The following is a 17965-nucleotide window of genomic DNA, read 5'->3' on the forward strand; positions in this document are numbered from 1 at the left end:
CACCACAGCAGTGTGTACCATATATAAGATGCACTACAGCAACTCACCACACTTCCTTCAACAGCACCTTTCAAACGTGACCTCTGCCACCTAGAAGAACAGGGATAGCAGTCACACTGGAAGACCACCACCTGCAAGTTTCCTTCCAAGCTACACACTCTCCTGACTTGGATGTATATGACCTTTCATTTATGAACGCTGGGTCCAAATCCTGGAATTCCTTCCCTATCAACACTGTGGGTGTACCTGCACCAGACGGACTGCAGCGGTTCAAGGAGGCACCTTCTCAAGGATATTCAGGGATGGGCAATCAACAATGCTCATTACTCTCCGTGGGACCTTGTGCACAAGATTGGCTGCTTGTTTCCTACATTACAACAGTGACTACATTATAAAAGTAATTCACATGCTGTAAAGCACTTTGGGATAACCTTAGGTCATGAAAGGTTTTATCACAGAATATCTGCACACAGATTTGCCAAGACCTTGCTTTGACCCCTCTTCCCAAAGGTAGCTTGGACAGCAGACTTGCTGGCACCACTAAGATACACGAGTGCTGACAAAGTGTAATGTTTTAAGTTTCATCAGAATTAGCCTGACCGCAGAAGGTCCTGCTTTCAGTGTCACTATATGAACGGAGACATATCAGGGTGATCAAAAGCCAGCATACCCCAATTAGCTACAAAGCCTGGGAGACCTATCTGGTAATGACAGTGATGGGTTGTTTTCTGGTGCAGACCAGTGCCATCTGCAGCTGCCTTGTATCGTAGAGTTGGTCTATCCAGCAACTGCAATGGTCAGCTGCAACTGAAACTTCTCGCTGTCATGCCACAATGCTAGCCTATGGGGACAGTGCCATGAAGCTGACCTCTTTGCAAATACCTCATGCACCCCCTTCAGTGACTATCTGAAGATTAGGTTCTTCACTTCCCTGCAAGGTCATGTCTGCATCTTAGGTTGCGAAGGAATCCAGCGATAATAAGGGGTTATAAGGTTAAAAGATTTATTTTCATATGAATTAGGAGTTAGAAAATTAAAAGCAGGGTTCATCTCCCTAAATGGTTAAAAGAAGTTCAGAGGCATGCCTCTGTGGTGAAGGGTTTGCCTCATTTTAGAGCAGAGAGGCAGCTTCTGATAAGAAGGATTCACTCCTAAAAAGTCACGAACCTCATCACACAGTAAAACATTGATAAGACAGTTTGCAAAGGATCACGTAAGCCATCACAGTGTAATAGTTGATACGATGGTCTTATGCGGACAGGCCTAGAACACAGTCAACTGAAATATTGACAGAACTGACCAAACTCAAGAAACTGAATTATAATCTTGAAAAACAATTAGGTGACTAAGGAAATTGACCAAGATGAGAAGTTCCCAGTTTGCTGCTGGCCTAGCCTTAAAAATCAAAGAAGGTGGATCTTAACAAGAAACTAACAGTTATATAGCCTTATTTGGGAAATAGGAAGGGATGAACCTACTTGCAAGAGCAGCAACATCCCCATATGCAAACAAAACTAGTTATGCAGCTTAGAAACAGTATAAATATTGGAACCACACTTTGGATCTTGAGATTCATTGGCTTCACTCCAGCGTTTCACAGAGTAAATGCACTGACTCCTGTGATGCAGTGATGATATTCTCCCCTTAATCGGGATAGAGGCAGCTCGCTAAACTCTAACTTTCTACTTGGGGATTTAAGGTAAATGCTGCTTAAATATTGATGGATATCTCAAATATTTTACTGTAACAATATTTAGACTTAAAACTTAGATTCTCTACTAAAAATATGATACTTTCTTTTCCTAGAACTATTAACATTGCGATTGACTTCCCATCAAATGTGAATTGCATGTTTAGTTCTTTAGTAAAGTTTTATATAATTTAGAAAATATATTGTCTCATACAGTCTTCTGTATCACAAACTCGGGAACCCATCACCAAACACTCTTCAGTGGGGAGGTACATTATTGAAGAGAGATGCCCGGACCCTTATAATATCTGGGTTGTTATAATCCAGCTAAAACTTCTTAAGAAGGCCGTCAGGAGGACGGTAATAATCTCAACTGGTTCCTTTCCTTTGGGAAGAGTTAGGTCAGTTCTTCACACCCATTCAAGTGTCTGTGAGATCTGTCTTTCTCAATCTTAAGTGAGAGTGATCATCTGAGGAGTACGCCTCGTCCGGGATAGTCCCAAAAGAGGGCAAGGATTATAATCCACTTCAGGGTTTTCTTCTTTCCCTTCATTTTTGCCTTAGTCACTCTCCACATCAGCCTCAGCAATGGTTCCTAAGCAGGTGAGATGCCTTCTAAGGCTTTTAGAATTGGTGCACCCATAGTCTGATGCAGCCCTTTAATTTCATTTTCATTAAATTTAATTTCATATGCAAAATTCCACTTCCAGCAGTGGCATGCTCCCTGCACTAATTCACTTTTGTACTGAAGGCTGTACAAATGAGAAGAAAATTGGATGAAAACAATGTAAGAAAACCCACCAATAAATATTGTAATTTTAACTGTTGAAAAGTCTAGGCTACCCAACTTACTCCCACTTGTTCACTCCCCATAACCTTTAATATTTTAAAAGCAGCTATCTAATTTATTTTTGCGTGCATTTGTGGACCCTTATTTGTGACAGAATTCCCGATTTTAACTGCAATCTGGGTAAAGAAATTCTTTATAACTTCTCCCAAGGAAAATTACGCAGCAAAATTCAACAAGTTGCTAAAATTCTTGAGACAGGAGGTGCGAGTCCACACCTGGCTTGTCAGCAGTAATTCCAGTGTTGTGAATGAATCTCCAATCCCGGGGATTGGGCATGGACCTTTGAACCAAACGATCATGGGTTCAAGTCCCACTTCGAAGATTTGCACACAAAATCTAGGCTCAAAATCCAGTGCAGTACTGGAGGAGTCCTACACAGTCAGAGGCACTGTCTGTTGGTTGAGATGTTTAACTGAGGTTCTGTCAGCTCCCTCAGATGGATAAAAAAAAATGCCATGGCACTAATTGACAGAGTTCTTCCTGGTGTTCTGGCCAAAACTTACCCCTCAAACAATATCACTTAAAAGAAAAAAAATCAGATTATCTGATTGTTATCACCTAGCTGTTTCTGGAATCTTGTGCTGCAGAAATTAGCTGTCCACTTTCCTACATTATATCAGTGACTACTCCTCAAAAGTACTAAGATGGAAAAGTGCTTTGGATGTCCTGAGATTGTTTAAGGTGATATATAAATGCAAGTCTTTCTTTAACTGTTTTTTTTTTGTTAAGATGCTTTCACCCTAGTGGTGGAGATTGAATGAATATGGCTGCATCCATGTTGGCAAAAAGATAGCATGAGAAAAGTAGACTATTTAAATTCAGCATATAATGTGCACAAATAATGTTAAAAGATCACAGAGAAAGAGACGACTGATGCTTCATTTATGTCACTCAATGAGCACAGACAGACTTTACAATTGTCTAATTCTGACCTTTGATCATCGGAATACAGAACAGGGGTTGCACTGACTTTAACACTCTCAACATGAAACATGCTGCAGGCCGAGCTGTTCTGGAGCTGGTGCAGTATGGTGACATGAGGCAGGTGATGAGAAAGCTATAATGTCCGAGATAATTGCACCTAGACGTGCAAATTGCAGTGAAGTACATAACCCAGTGAATACAGGTAAACACATTAGAAAAGCGAGTGTAGCCAGGCACATAGTTTGCACTTCTACAGATGTTTGGCTTCAGAGGTGCTGACTAACAGTCAACAGTGTAAACAAGGTACCACTGCATTAGTCACTGTGTGTAACACAGTGCTAAGACTGAGGCAGACCCTAAACTTGGATCTACACAGATGTACAGACTGTGTTCACTTTCAGCACAGCACTGACAAGTTTATATAAAAGCACCAATTTTCAGACTTGCCTTAAACTGGGGATCCAAATGCACAGCTCCTTAGTCACCTCTCTGTTGTTCAGTCACTTGTACTCTGATGGCGACTGGTGATAGAGGAATTCTAGAAACCCACCTTCCACCAGGCTCTATGTTAATTAAATTCTATGCTAATTGGCGCGGCTCTCGTACCATGTGCAGGGGCGGCACAGATGGCCTCAGTGAGGTTGAGAGCATCTGGCATCAGCCCCTTGCTCTGCATTTCCTCACAAGACAATGTGGCCTTTCAAATACAATCCAGCTGCCATCATTTGGGAAGTGATCTAATTTGCAATGCATAAAAAATCATCTATAAATACATTGTTCTGCATCTCAGATGCTTAACACGCTAGTGGGTCTATATGAGTAAATAGAATTTTACAGCACAGGAACAGGTCATTCATCCCAACTGGTCTATGCAGATGTTCATGCTCCAAACATCCTCCCACCTTACTTCACCTCACATTATCAACAGAACCTTGAATTCCATACTCACTCATACAATGTATTCAGGCAAAATGATTAAGGCAGAGTCCAATGGAAGCTTTTTAACGCTGACTCTAACCTGACCTGGCAAGGCATTCAGTTCAGGGAAGAACACATCAGCATTGTCAGCTAAGCCAAGAACCTGAGAATTAATTAAAAAGCAGGTCCCCAGGAGGGGAGAAGATCAATATTTAAAATGGCGATAGTTGCTGCAAGATATGGGGTTTTCACTCAATGCTTCGGACCTTTAAAATGGCAGAGTACATTTTACTGAAGGTATTTGTCCCAATACTACCCCTGTGACAGTACCTTTGCCTTTTTCTACCTGCACTGAGAAGTTCCAATATTACTGGTAAAATCCACTAGAATTGTGACAGAATGGACAGGTGAAAACCACAAAAAGCAAAACTGAAGCCTTGACATGATCCAATGAAATTCCATTCCCCATTATTTTCTGGCTTGAATCAGTTAATGCTAGAGTAGAAGATGAAGAAATTGCAGATGGACATGTACAAAATGAAAATGCATTTCAATGCCAAAGTAATACCGATAGTGAAGTAATTGGCTACAGCGGCTTTGAGGCCTCACTGTACATCATCCACAACTGAACTCAGCCTCTGTAACTCCTGAAACCACAATGAGTGCCAGTACAGTGGGGCTTCATCTGACCCTGACACAACAAATAGGCCACGTGAGTAACCGCACTTCCCAAAGTAAAGTCCCAAAGACAATGATGCCCCTCTAAACTCTAATAATAGCTGAGGCAGGAAATTGATGAGGGCAGACATCAGGGTTGTCAACTCGGGTTGGATGCATCCCTGGAGGTGTAGTCACATGACCTCCCGCCTCCAACCTTCTTGCCCCCAAGCTCACGTCATTGGCCATCCAATATAAGAACATAAGAACTAGGAGCAGGAGTAGACAATTCAGCCCCTCGAGCCTGCTCCGCCATTTAATACGATCATAGCTGATCTTATCTCGGCCTCAACTCCACTTTCCTGCCCGTTCTCCATAACCCTTCAACCCATTACTAATTAAAAATCTGTCTATCTCCTCCTTAAATTTACTTAATGTCGTGGCATCCACCGCACTCTGGGGTAGTGAATTCCACAGACTCACGACCCTTTCAGAGAAGTAATTTCTCCTCATCTCTGTTTTAATTCTTCTACCCCTTCTAAAACTATCACCTCTCATTCTAGATTGTCCCACAAGAGGAAACATCCTCTCTACATCTACTTTGTCAATCCCCTTAATCATCTTATATACCTCAATTAGATCTCCTCTCATTCTTCTAAACCCTAGAAGGCCTAAACTACTCAATCTCTCTTCATAAGACAAACCCCTCATCCCTAGAATCAATCTAGTGAACCTCCTCTGAACTGCCTCCAATGCAACTACATCCGTCCTCAAGTAAGGGGACCAAAACTGTACGCAATACTCCAGGTGCGGTCTCACTAATGCCTTGTACAGTTGCAGCAACACGTCCCTACTTTTATATTCCATTCCTTTCGCAATAAATGTTAAAATTCCATTTGCCCCCCTTATTACCTGCTGTACCTACATCGCAGCTTTCTGCGATTCATGCACGAGGACACCAAGATCCCTCTGCACCAAAGCACTTTGAAGTTTCTCTCCATTTAGATAATCATTTGCTTTTCTATTCTTCCGACCAAAATGGATAACCTCTCACTTATCCACATTAAACTCCATCTGCCAAATTTTGGCCCATTCACCTAAACTATCCATATCCATTTGTAAATTTCTTATTTCTTTGTTGCAACTTACTATCCCACCTATTTTAGTGTCATCTGCAAATTTGGCTATAGTATCTTCTATCCCTGCATCCAAGTCATTAATGTAGATTGTAAATAGTTGGGGCCCGAGGACTGAACCCTGTGGCACCTGACTAGTTACATCTTGCCAACCAAAAAAAGACCCATTTATCCCGACTCTCTGTTTTCTGTTGGTTAGCCAATCCTCTATCCAAGCTAAATTGCCCCTAACCCCATGTGATCTTACCTTGTGTATTAACCTTTTGTGCGGCACCTTAACAAATGCCTTCTGGAAGTCCAGTTATACTACATCTACAGGATCCCCATTATCCGCTTTGCTTGTCACAGCTTCGAAGAACTCTAGCATATGTCCAACAATTGCCTTCCCAAACAATTGGAAAGCCAACAGACTTATCATTAGCTAGTTGGATGATTCTTGACTGTCAAACAAACAACATTTTTCCTATCTCTAATATTGCTAGAACTAATAAATAAAAGCATTCAAATATGATGAAAAGAAAACTTTTTTTTTAAATGTCCCTATGAATTCTCTCCTGGGTTGCTCACAGCCATGGCCTGGAGATTGATCTTTAATCCTGGAAAGTCCAGGTCAATCCTGAAGAGTTGTCAATCCTACAGACATGCTACAATCAGCCATTCCACTGTGATAAATACTTGTATGAAAGGCCTTCTCTTTCCCCATTGAAAACCAATGACTGTGTAATAATTTTGTGCCGTCTTCTCTTTTCGACAATTATATCACTACATCTTCTGCACAGCCTATTAAATAGCTGTAACTTTGTTTACAGCAAATTGGACTGACCCTACGGCGTACCATTCTGAAAATCTCTCCAAAATTCCACAACCTCCATGCATTTAAATCTCTCCAATCAGTTCTTGGTAATTACAACTTTCATTTCATTTTGTGCAGACACCAGGGTGGGAGCTGATAACTCAGGATGTGGTAACATGTAATGCAGCTGGCACTCACTGTGGTTTCAAGAGATAAAGGCCTAGAAATTCAGCAGTTTCCACTCTAGGGCGCTTCACCCGCAAGGCACTAGCAGCTCATACTCAAATGGGGAGGTCGAGAAGCCCAGGACTTTGGGCCTCGGACCTCATTATCATATAGATGATGCAGCAGTAAAAGTCTGCTTGGGTTCGTGCGCTAATGTTCAGATAAGTGATTGGTTAAGAGTGCAGCATCTGGAGGAGGACCCGCTAGGCCTCAGAGTGCAATCGGGGAGAGCTGTAGGGAGTTGGCAAAGAACATTGCAGGAGGCCTGCAGTATTGATGGAGGGTTGTTAGTGCAAATGGAGGGGGCTAGGAGGTCAAGTGTGGCAGGTGGTGGGGGGAGGGGTGTTCAGCAAGGGGATGGGGGATCCTGAAGGTCAGAGTTAGGTGTGAGATCGGACAAGTCGGGACTAGGACCAATGGTGCTTAAGGTGAGTACTAACTGTTCATCCACTCCCAGCTGCTTAGGTGGCACAAGCCAAAATTGCAAGAGGGATCAGAAGCAGGTGTGAGGCCCTTTATTTACATATGTAATGGCCTAATGCCTGCTTCTGACATGGGTAAAGGAGACCCATGTTTGGCCTTTACCAAAATGGTGTCCCACCAGAATTGCGCACTATTTTCAACACAAAACAGCACCACAGTGCTGAAAAACTGAAAATGATAAAGCCAAATCTTTAACCCAAAAAGGCAGATGGGAAGGAAAGAATTTTACTGGTCCACTTATCTAGTTTCCCCTTAAGTGCATCTACACTATTCACTTCAACTACTCCTTGTGATAGCGAGTTCCACATTCTAACCACTCTCTGGGTAAAGATGTTTCTCCTCATGTATAATTTGTGTTTTTTTTTAAGAGCATGAACACATGGCCTTTACTTTTGCTGAATTATACATATGCTGCTGATAAAATAATACGTGCATTTTGAACGGAAGGTGCTGTGGCTTGCCCCATTTTAAATCTGCATCACATTGACCTGTGAAAGGAGTCTCTGGCCGGAATTGTATGCCCCCCAAAATGAGCAGGCTGGTGGTGCGGGTCGGGGAGGGGGGCTGCGTAAAATTGAGTGGGAGGAGGGGCCCTTCCCGACCTCCACCCGCCCCCGTTGCAAATTTACGTGGGGCGGCGGCAGCAGGAAACGACCCACCCGCCCCAGGCCAATCAAGGCCCTCCAGTGACCAATTAACTGGCACTTAAGGGCCTCCGCCACCCCCCCCCCCCCCCACCCCCAGCCGTGGGTATTTTACCCTTGGTTGCCAGGCAGCTGAAGCCTCAAGAAGCCCGCTTGGTGAAACCAGACGGCCTTCTTACGGCCTGGGGGGCGCTACTGATCGGGCACCCTGTACCCCATGGAGGGCCACCCCCGAACCCCCAACCGCCGCCAATGCACAACACTTCCCCCACTCCCCTAACCGACCCCCTTGCCTCCCCAGAGCCTGACCGATTGTCTCTGGCGAGGCCCTAAAAACTCACCTTTTTTCTGGGGCCGTCCTTCCTGTTGGTTCAGATGGCTAGGTGTAGTCCTAACAGTGGCCACCGCTCCCGGTGGCGCTGCTGGGACTAACAGCTGTCGGCCCGCTGATTGGCTGACAGCTCCATTAGGTGGGTCTTCCTGCCTCAAGGAGGTGGAAGTCTGCCCAAGACCAAGGCTTGGGGAGCGAAAAATCCTAGTCTGGCTCTGTAGGCTCGGTGGAGGCGGGCACGCCACTGACTTTTCAGCCAGGGCACAGGGCCTCCCTGTGTTGAATGATTGCTGGTTGGTTCTACCGACATATTGTTGAGAAGAACAGTTTGTAATTTTCAATTCCTTGAAAATGTTAAACTTTTAGTGTCCTTCGGGGCAGCCCGTCAAGCAGGAATCAATATAAAATGCATCTGTTTACAGAGAAATGTTAACTTTGTTATGGACTAGCGATACTGACTCATTTCCACGGATAGACTTTCACATCGGCCACTTTCCAACGCAAAACCTAGATTCATAACTTATATCCATATTTCACTGTTGTAAAGACTGCTGCAGGAACCTAGACAGAACTGTACAATGAATGATATTTATTGAAAAGACGGTAGTGTAGTGGTAATGTCACTGAACTAGTATTCCAGAGGCCTGGGCTAATGTCCTGGGGACATGGGCTTAAATCCCACCAAGCCAGCTGGTGGGATTTAAATTTAATTAATTAATAAAAAGCTAGCTACTCTTAGAATAGTGTCACGAAATAATCATTGATTGTTGTAAATGCCCATCTGGTTCACTGATGTCCTTTAGGGAAGGAAATCTGCCATCCTTACCTGGTCTGGCCTACATGCGAATCCAGGCTCACAGCAACGTGGTTGACTCTTAACTGTCTTCTTAAATGGCCTAGCAAGTCACTCAGTTCAAGGGCAATTAGGGACAGGCAATAAATGCTGGCCTTGCCAGCAACTCCCACATTACATGAAAGAATAATTTTTTTTTAAAGTGTTCACAGGAGCATTTCATGCAGTAACAGGCAAGACATCCAACTACATATCTAATTCTATTCATATTTCTCTCTCATATTAAAAATTGTATGTATCTATTATGAACATCTATCAGTTTTGTGTTTCCTTATTGGTGAATTGTGGCTAGTCTGTTTTACGGCTTTCTAATTGCTTCTTTTCTAGATTTGTTCACAGCAAAAAAACATTTTGCCATATTTAGTCAGATCAGCAGAAATTATAATATAAAACACTGTCTTATTTAAATAGTTCACTACAGATATATGTAAAATGTGAGTGTTTGTTCTCCATTCAATATAAAGTGGAGGCCTCACCAGTGAATTTATCAGAGACTACAATACCGGTCAGTTAATGTGAGGAAGACATTGCTTTTCTGGGGATTACTTTGGTCTGAAACACACTTGGAAACCCATCACGCGCTTAAAAGTTTGAGGCAGTCTGCTGCTTTTGGGATCAGTTGCAGAGTGCAGGCAATACTATAACGACTTCAGGTCGTATACCACTTCACTGTGGAGTCATCTGTTTGGTGCTGTGGAAATTATTTTGATTAAATGTCCGGTGCTCTTTCTTCAGTACTGAGCATAGTGCTATTAACACTAGAGGAGAGAGCCTCTGGGTTTTGGAAACAAAGAGTGTCCACTGCAGTGTGTGAGAGACGTGCTCAATCTCAGCAACTTGGCAGAGGTGTGTAAGACTACACTCGGAAAACTGGCTGGGCAAACTTAACTGCACTCTCTCAATTACTAAAGCAAAATTGTTCATGGGCCTGTAAATCCATCTATTTATACAGTGTGGAGGTTACAGACTGTGCAAACTCGTGTGGGAGTTACTGACTATTAATACACCTTGGGCAGTATTCTGTGCTCTCCCCATGGTGTGTTTGGAGGTGGAGGGGGCATTTAATCAGGCGAGATGGTGGCGGGTGGGGACCCCGATACCTTCCCGCCTCCACCCCGCTTAAGTCTGTGGTGGGAAGACACGTGAACGGTTTTTCCATCCTGCCGCCAATTGAGGCCCTTTAGGGACGATTAATGCCCAGTTAATGGCCTCTTCCTGTCGCTGCTGGTATTAACCCAATAGCAGGAGGGTTGGTCCCATGCACTGAGCACAACATGCAAACCTGAGCCGGATGTGGAGGGGCGGGGTGGGGGAATAGGGGTCCCTTGTTCAAAGGCACTCAATACCTGATCAAGGAACCCAGCATCGGGAAGAGGTGGGGGTTGGGGTGGGGAAGGAGTGTGTACAGCTGAGAGCCACCTTGCTGCCAACAAACCCCCCCCCCCCAACTCCGTTATCCCCACCCCATAAATCCCCTCCCGCCACCTCTTACCTCTGGCCTTCATCGCTCCATGATCCTGGGCCTCAGGTGGGTACCATTCTGGCAGCAGCCACCATCTCTCCGGTGGCGCTGCAGAGCATAAGACCTGACGGCCTCGGATTGGCCTGCAGCTCTCAGCGGGTGGCATTTCCCATCCTCATGGTCCTGAACACGGGAAAGGCCTGCCAGTGGCCTCTCAAGTACCTGACTGGCAGGCCTTCCCCAAAGGAGGCACTGTGGATCTCTCACCAGCTCTCCAGCAGGCAGCCGAGACCCCCATTGCCTCCAAAAATTCCCCCCCACCCCCCCCCCATCCCTTGTGTGGGACATACAAACAGTTTTTATCCCTTTTGTGGTGGTTATAGACCATGATAACACTCCGCATTTAGCTTTACCATTCAATATCTTTTTGTTATTTGGTCCCGTTTGCATAATTTATTCAGGTGCTGTTGAGCAGTCTATTTTAACTTTTCTCAACTCCATCCAAAATCTCTACCTTCTTGATTTCTTGACACTTTAAATATAGATCAGTCCCTTGGATCAGCTGAAGTGAGAGAATGTCTCACTGATACTGATGTTTAGGAAGCAAGGCCTTGGTTCAGAAAACAATTATAATCCTGCAATGGTTTGGGGAGCTAGATATTTAATCCAGTTCCACTGCCAATTACGAAAACACAGAGCAATCATCACCTCCCTCCCAACAATTGGCTAAATTATAACTTCACTGTCCAGGCCTACTCGGGGTACATTTAACTTTTGGCACTGGAGTAAAACAGTGATATTGGGTTCGGCAACCGGGAGGAAAATGAGGCGGGGTTTATAGTGGCAATTGATCCAACATCATCACCGATAATTAAAATGAGCCGCAGTGAGTGCAGCATGGTGCCAGATCTGATCGTCCATCTGGGCTGCCTGTTACCTGATCAGAGCTGAGGAGGCAACAGGGACTGTAAGAAGATTAAAAACAGGTTATCTGGTCATTATCACATTGCTGTTTGTGGGAGCTTGCTGTACACAAATTGGCTGCTGCGTTTCCTGTATTACAACAGTGACTACACTTCAAAAGTACTTCACTGGCGTTAAGCGCTTTGGGATGTCCTGAGGTCATGCAAGGAGTTACATAAATACAAGCCTTTCTTTCTTTGTCTGCAATTTCTGCACCTCTTCATCAGCATTGATGATATTGCTGATTAGATCTACTCTGACGGGGGCAGAATCTTCTGGTGATTGTTCATTTTCAGGAGCTGGGACCATTTTGCAGCGCACACTCCAGAGCGACCTTCCCAGAGGTGGCCTCCACCACATTCGCCATCCAAATAAGGACAGCAGGCATGTTCCTGAGGCTGTAGGCCCAATCAGAGGGCTGCTTTGGAAGGCCGGCAGCCCCACTGGGAGAGGTGGACACGACTCGGGCAGAAAGTAGAATGTGAGGTCACCTCAAAATGGAGGGGCCCTTGGAAGCATTTATAAAACTGATAAAATGAAGAGGGGCGAAGCCAGTAGGCCCCTCCGGGTGGAAGATTTGTTTGGACTATGGGTGCGGCCTTTCCTACCCGAAGCCCTGTTATTGGGACATGGAGCTTCTGGATCCGATGGCCACCCGTTCTGATGCCAGGAGGCCGTCTCTACGGAGCCGACAGTGTCGGCACTCAATGAGAGTCCACTCTGCCGCCACAAAGATCCCAGCGGAGTCCTCCCCATCCCTCTCACTAGGCTATTAATTGCTCATTATTGGCTACCTGCCACTGCTGGAAGGGTAGCTGCTGCTTTTGTTCAGCTGCCTCCGGCAGGATGGCCCGGTAGTGGGAACACGTCGACCCACCGACCAGATGCCCTAATCTCCAGGTTTGCTCCTGATCCCGGCTTTAAACTCGCCTCCACATGTCCAGGAAGATTCCACCCATGACTCTTGATGCTAAAACTCTACCGTCTGGGGTTGACTGCTGTTGGTGCACAGTTCCAATGGGCACCAACAGTCAACAACTCAATGTCTATATACTATTTGGCCATGGAGGGCAGCGTAGTGGAGTCTAATCCTGTTCTTAGCCAGTGTTCATGGCCACACATGTGCACTTTCCATGGTGAGATGCTGGATAATGATGAGGAACTGATTTTCCTCTTCCCTACCTAGAGGCGTTAAAGCAAGTTGCAACTCCCTTACATTTGTACTGGGCTGAGATCCGCCAATTAACTACAAACCTGAAACTAAACCTAGGACTTCCTGATCTGTACAGTCTACTGCCTCATTGGATAATGCCTTTTCCCACTAAGCTATCAGGGGAACTTGAGTAACAATTCAAAGCATGAAAGACTGAGAGGCCCCAGTGAACATATAGGTGTCTGTAATTATAATTTAGCGGGTACACTGTTGATTCAAATAAATATTAAGAAAGCACCTGCATTTCTATAATGCTAGGAATGGATATGGGACATAAACTAATCCCAGTTTCAGGCAAGCCACAAACAGCCTTGATTCAATTAGCAGAATGTTTTTTTCTGAATATGCCTCCCACCCCAAGTGTTGTCAATAGTGTAAATATTAGCTCAGCTGAGGCTTCAACGTTACCTCCATGTTGGAGAGATTCATGTTGAGCTCCTGCAGCCGCGCTGTCCTCCAGTCATCAGCTGTGCTCGTTATGTAGTTGTCAGTCAGAGCATCCCAGATCCTGGAATAAGAAAAGTCATTGTTAGCCATCAGCTGCACGCAGCCCCTCACTACAGCCCAGCCTCATGCTTGGAGTACAAGTGCCCTTTGTGATTGCGCACTGGGGCACCTTCTATGGCCAACCATCAGCACCTTTAGTCTGATTAACCCCTCGACTGACAAACATTTCTCTGTCTGCCCAGCGTCAATCCAAAGGTGTTAAAAGGCACCCAGGTCTCAGGTAGTCGAATCATGAGGAAAGATTAGGAATAAACAGCTCACAGCTCTCCTGCTCTCCCAGCTCCGCTCCATACCTCTCCCACTCTCCCAGCTCCGCTCCATATCTCTCCCGGCTCCATTCCGTACCTCTCCCACCCTCCCAGCTCCGCACCTCTCCCAGCTACCTTCTGAACCCCTACAAATCCCTCAACAACCTCTACATCTTTCCAACTCATTATAACTCATCACAATTCTGGATTTACCAAAGTAACTGGGTTATTGACGGCATCCATCTGGATATGCAGACTTGTAGGTACAATGTAATGGTTTACGTGAGCAGAAAGGGGCTCCCCTTCATCAATATGCAGCTCTTCACAAACCACCAACTCTGCATCTTGCAGGTCAATACCCACTTCCAAACCAGCAGCCACAAAGCTTTTATCATTACCTAGCTTATTGGAAGGTGCAGAGAATGGTTGTTCAGAGAGCAAGACTATCGTCTTCAACTCTGCCACATGAAGCCCTTACTAAAGCCACAGACTGGTGCAGCGTGCAGACACAACGAGGCCACCACAATTACTAGAATCATTATTGACATCAAAAGCAGTGATTTGTCCTGACAGATTTGGGGCACCTTTGTGTACAGCTTGCTCCTTTTCCCAACAACTCCAATATCACTGCTGCATGCTCCACCATTTTGTTATACAAATGAAAGCAAACCAAGGAGACAGAGGCCAACCTGCAATCAAGGTCAGAAGCTGGACATAGGCAATGACCAAGAGAATGTGGCTGCAAAAAATAAAAACTGGTGCCTAGAAAGACTGCAGATGCTGTAGATTCACCTGTTCCACGGAACACTTGCAATTCTCTTGGCAACTGTGTGACTGGCGGACTCCTGCCCATTCTTAGTCAGACCTTGCAGGATATACTACACAGACTTGGTGATTGCCTCAAACAATCCTGCTGCGGCTGCAATCCCATCTTCTACACAGGTCCAAATCAACAGATAGCACAACTGTGGAAGTGACAATGCTGTCCCCCAGGCAACAGATGCCTGCTTCTCCTCTGCCAACACCCTTTGGTCCCACCTTATACACTGCGATTCACCCAATTTTACCTCAAGCTCACAGACCTAACATTTATAGTGTGTCTTTAGCTGGTGACAGCTACATCCCTGGCATCTTGATCCTCAATATAACAGGCCTAGAGTTGACATCCCTTGGTTCCTTTTCCAATCCACAAAGAATATATAGAAAATTAGTAAATTAAACACAGCCACATGAACAATTAACCATTTACCTCAGGCCCCATTTGCATTTTCAGCAATAACTGAAGTGAAGAAAAAAAATCCTTTGCTACTGGGAATTTGAAAGAGAAAACACAAATTCCTAGTTAAGTGCCTGTTTATTAAATCTAAGGGTCTGACTTTGGTGCCTATGTAAAGACTCCAGCTGCACAGGCAATACCTCTTGAAAAAGTCTTTGGATATCTTCAACTCAACAACAAGAGAAATCATTATACTTCTCTGCATGCCACCCTCATCAAGATAGGTTCCTGTTCTTGTAGGCAAGATCGCAAGTCTGTCCCTTTGAAAACAAATCATTACTTAGTGTGGCGAAGCACAATGATTCACTCATTTAGGGTCTAGTTGGTACGAGTATTTGAATTTAATGTGGGAACAAACCTCTGTCAGAAAATCCTGAAAATATGTCACATTGTTAACCATGACTTCTCCTCCTTGCTTCTTCAAATGTCTTTAAATTTTTGTTTCTGCTTCTTGTTAAATCATCAACTAGCTCAACCTTTATTTTAGATTATGAACTAAATCATCCATGATTATCGCAGCCTTCCAACTCGCTGACCTGATTTCTGCATTAATTATCTTGCTGGAAAGCATTGTAATATATCTCTGAGCGCTGATTAGAGATTCATCCAATAAGTATGCTGATTCAATCCCCGGGGTGTCTAATTTGAGCTCTCAGAATTCCATGGGTAACTAGCATTCCTTATCTGAGTTTGTCAGCATGGTTAAACTGCATGTGCGCACCAGCACACCCAATCATTCACCTGTGTTGGTTGTGGAAATACAATTCATGGTGCATTTCCAATGATAGTCAAAACCATAGCAACCAAAGTAGCTCTCTGAAATAAAGAGACAGAATGCTGGAAATAATCAACATGTCAGACAGCATCTGTGGCGAGATGTCAACAGCCCTGATATTTACTGGGATGGGCTTTCAAAGCAGGGAAGAGGAGTTATGGTTTCCCAAATTTGAACAGATTCCCGGCCTGAAGCCAACCTAATTGACAGGCTTGGAAATCCTGCAGCACAAGACAGCAGCGCCGGAGCAGCTAGGAATAGTGGATGTTGGGGATAGAAATAGCAGCAGCAGTTGGGGGGCGGGGATGGGGAAGTGTTTGAGCATGGTGGTGAGGGCTGGGGTAATTCCAGGTGGTCAAAGATCGTGGGGGATCAGGGAGGGATTGGAAGGTGGTCAGAAATTGGGAGGCAAGGAGAGACAGGACAGCATTGTACGCAGGGGGCGGGGTGGGAGAAAGAGTGTCAGAGATTGCAGGGTATATCAGCAGCAGGCGATGGGGGAGGTCAGTGATCACAGAGGGGCCAGTGATGGGGACGGGTGTCAGTGGGAGATCATGGCATTGTAGGCTTATTGTGCTGGGGGAAAGACGCCTGCTCCTCCTGGCCCACAAGCAGTGCTGTAAATATACTTAAAGAAGAGCAAAATACTGCCGATGCTGGAACTCTGAAATGAGAACAGAAAGTGGCGGAAATATTAACAGGTCTGGCAGCATCTGTGTAGAGAGAAACAGAGTTAGCATTTCAGGTCTGCAACCCTTCATCAGAACTGGCAAAAGTTAGAAATGTAACAGTCTTTAAGCAAATGAAAGAGGGAGTGAGGTGGGTGGGGAGAAAGACAAGGAAGGACTGTGATAGGACGGAAGGGGGAGAGATTAAATGGCAGTGTCATGGAACAGAATGCAAATGGAGTACTAAATAGTTGTAGCGAAAGACAAAGCACGAGTCCAGAGAAAGTGCCAATGGCAAAATAATAAACAGCTCTGTACAAAAGAAAAAACATGAAAAATAAGTGTAAGACTAGCACATGTTAAAAAAAGAGATAATTAAATATACGGAAACAAAATAAAAACAACAAAAATGGGGCTCATGGTCTGAAATTATAGAACTCAATATTGTGTCCAGAAGGCTGTAAAGTACCTACTTGGAAGATGAGGGGCTGTTCCTCGAGCTTGCATTGATGTTCACTGGAACATTGCAGAAGGCAGAGGACAGAAATGTGTGCATGGAAACAAGGTGGAGAATTTTTAAGATTCAGTTATGATTCACCTTGCAAAACTCCTGCAAGGAACTGCCCTCACATGGTTGTTGAGCAAGGACAGGCTGGGTCTTGGGCACAATAGGAATAGGAACAGTTCATTCAATCCCTCTTGAGCTTGCTCCATCATTCAATTATACTGTGGCTGATCTTTCCCTCATCTCCATTTATCCACTTTAGCTCCATACCCTTCATTCCCTTACCAAACAAAAATCTATCGATCTCTGTCTGAAAGCTCCAATTGACCCAGCATCGACAGCCTTTTGTGAGGGAGAGAATTCCAGATTCCTATGATCCTTTATGTGAAAAAGTACTTCCTGATATTCCTCCTATATATACAAATCCTTTTAACATTCTGAACACTTGGTCAGATCAGTCCTCAAACTCCTATATTCTAAAGAATACAATCTGAGTTTATGTTAAATAGCTTGCTTACACTTGGATGGTAATTTGGAACAGTTATCAGGTTGCTGTGGAAACAATATGTCAGCAGATATTTAAGGGTTTGAAATGATGCTTTACGAAGGTTAGCATTTATTACGTTCATATACAGTTCCTCTGTCTGCTACTTTAATGGAGATGTTTACTCGTTTAACCAATCCATTAAAATAATGGCCGAAGGAACTTGATGCATTAAGTGTTTGTCACTAATCTTTGCACAATGCAATTTCAAAGCCTTACATCCATTAGATTAGTTTTAAAAAAATTATTGCCCATGGCCAGGAGTACAACGTACTTCCTTATCAACAGGGATTCCTACAT

The 17965-nt window shown here is 44.4% G+C and overlaps 1 protein-coding gene across 4 annotated transcripts in view; it reads right to left on the reverse strand.

The window, feature by feature from the left end:
• The window catches only part of fez1 (fasciculation and elongation protein zeta 1 (zygin I)), a 56112-nt gene that overhangs the window by 25201 nt on the left and 12946 nt on the right, over positions 1–17965 (reverse strand). For all 4 annotated transcript variants that reach the window (XR_010977155.1, XR_010977153.1, XR_010977154.1 and 1 more), the window contains exon 2: positions 13551–13650. Coding sequence is in view for 1 of the 4 variants with exons in the window: in XM_068053826.1 (XP_067909927.1) it covers positions 13551–13650 (100 nt within the window). In the remaining 3 variants the exon portion in view is untranslated. The remainder of the gene's footprint in view (positions 1–13550; positions 13651–17965) is intronic.

This window comes from Heterodontus francisci, chromosome 22 (assembly GCF_036365525.1).
Source record: "Heterodontus francisci isolate sHetFra1 chromosome 22, sHetFra1.hap1, whole genome shotgun sequence".
Lineage (NCBI taxonomy): Eukaryota > Metazoa > Chordata > Chondrichthyes > Heterodontiformes > Heterodontidae > Heterodontus > Heterodontus francisci.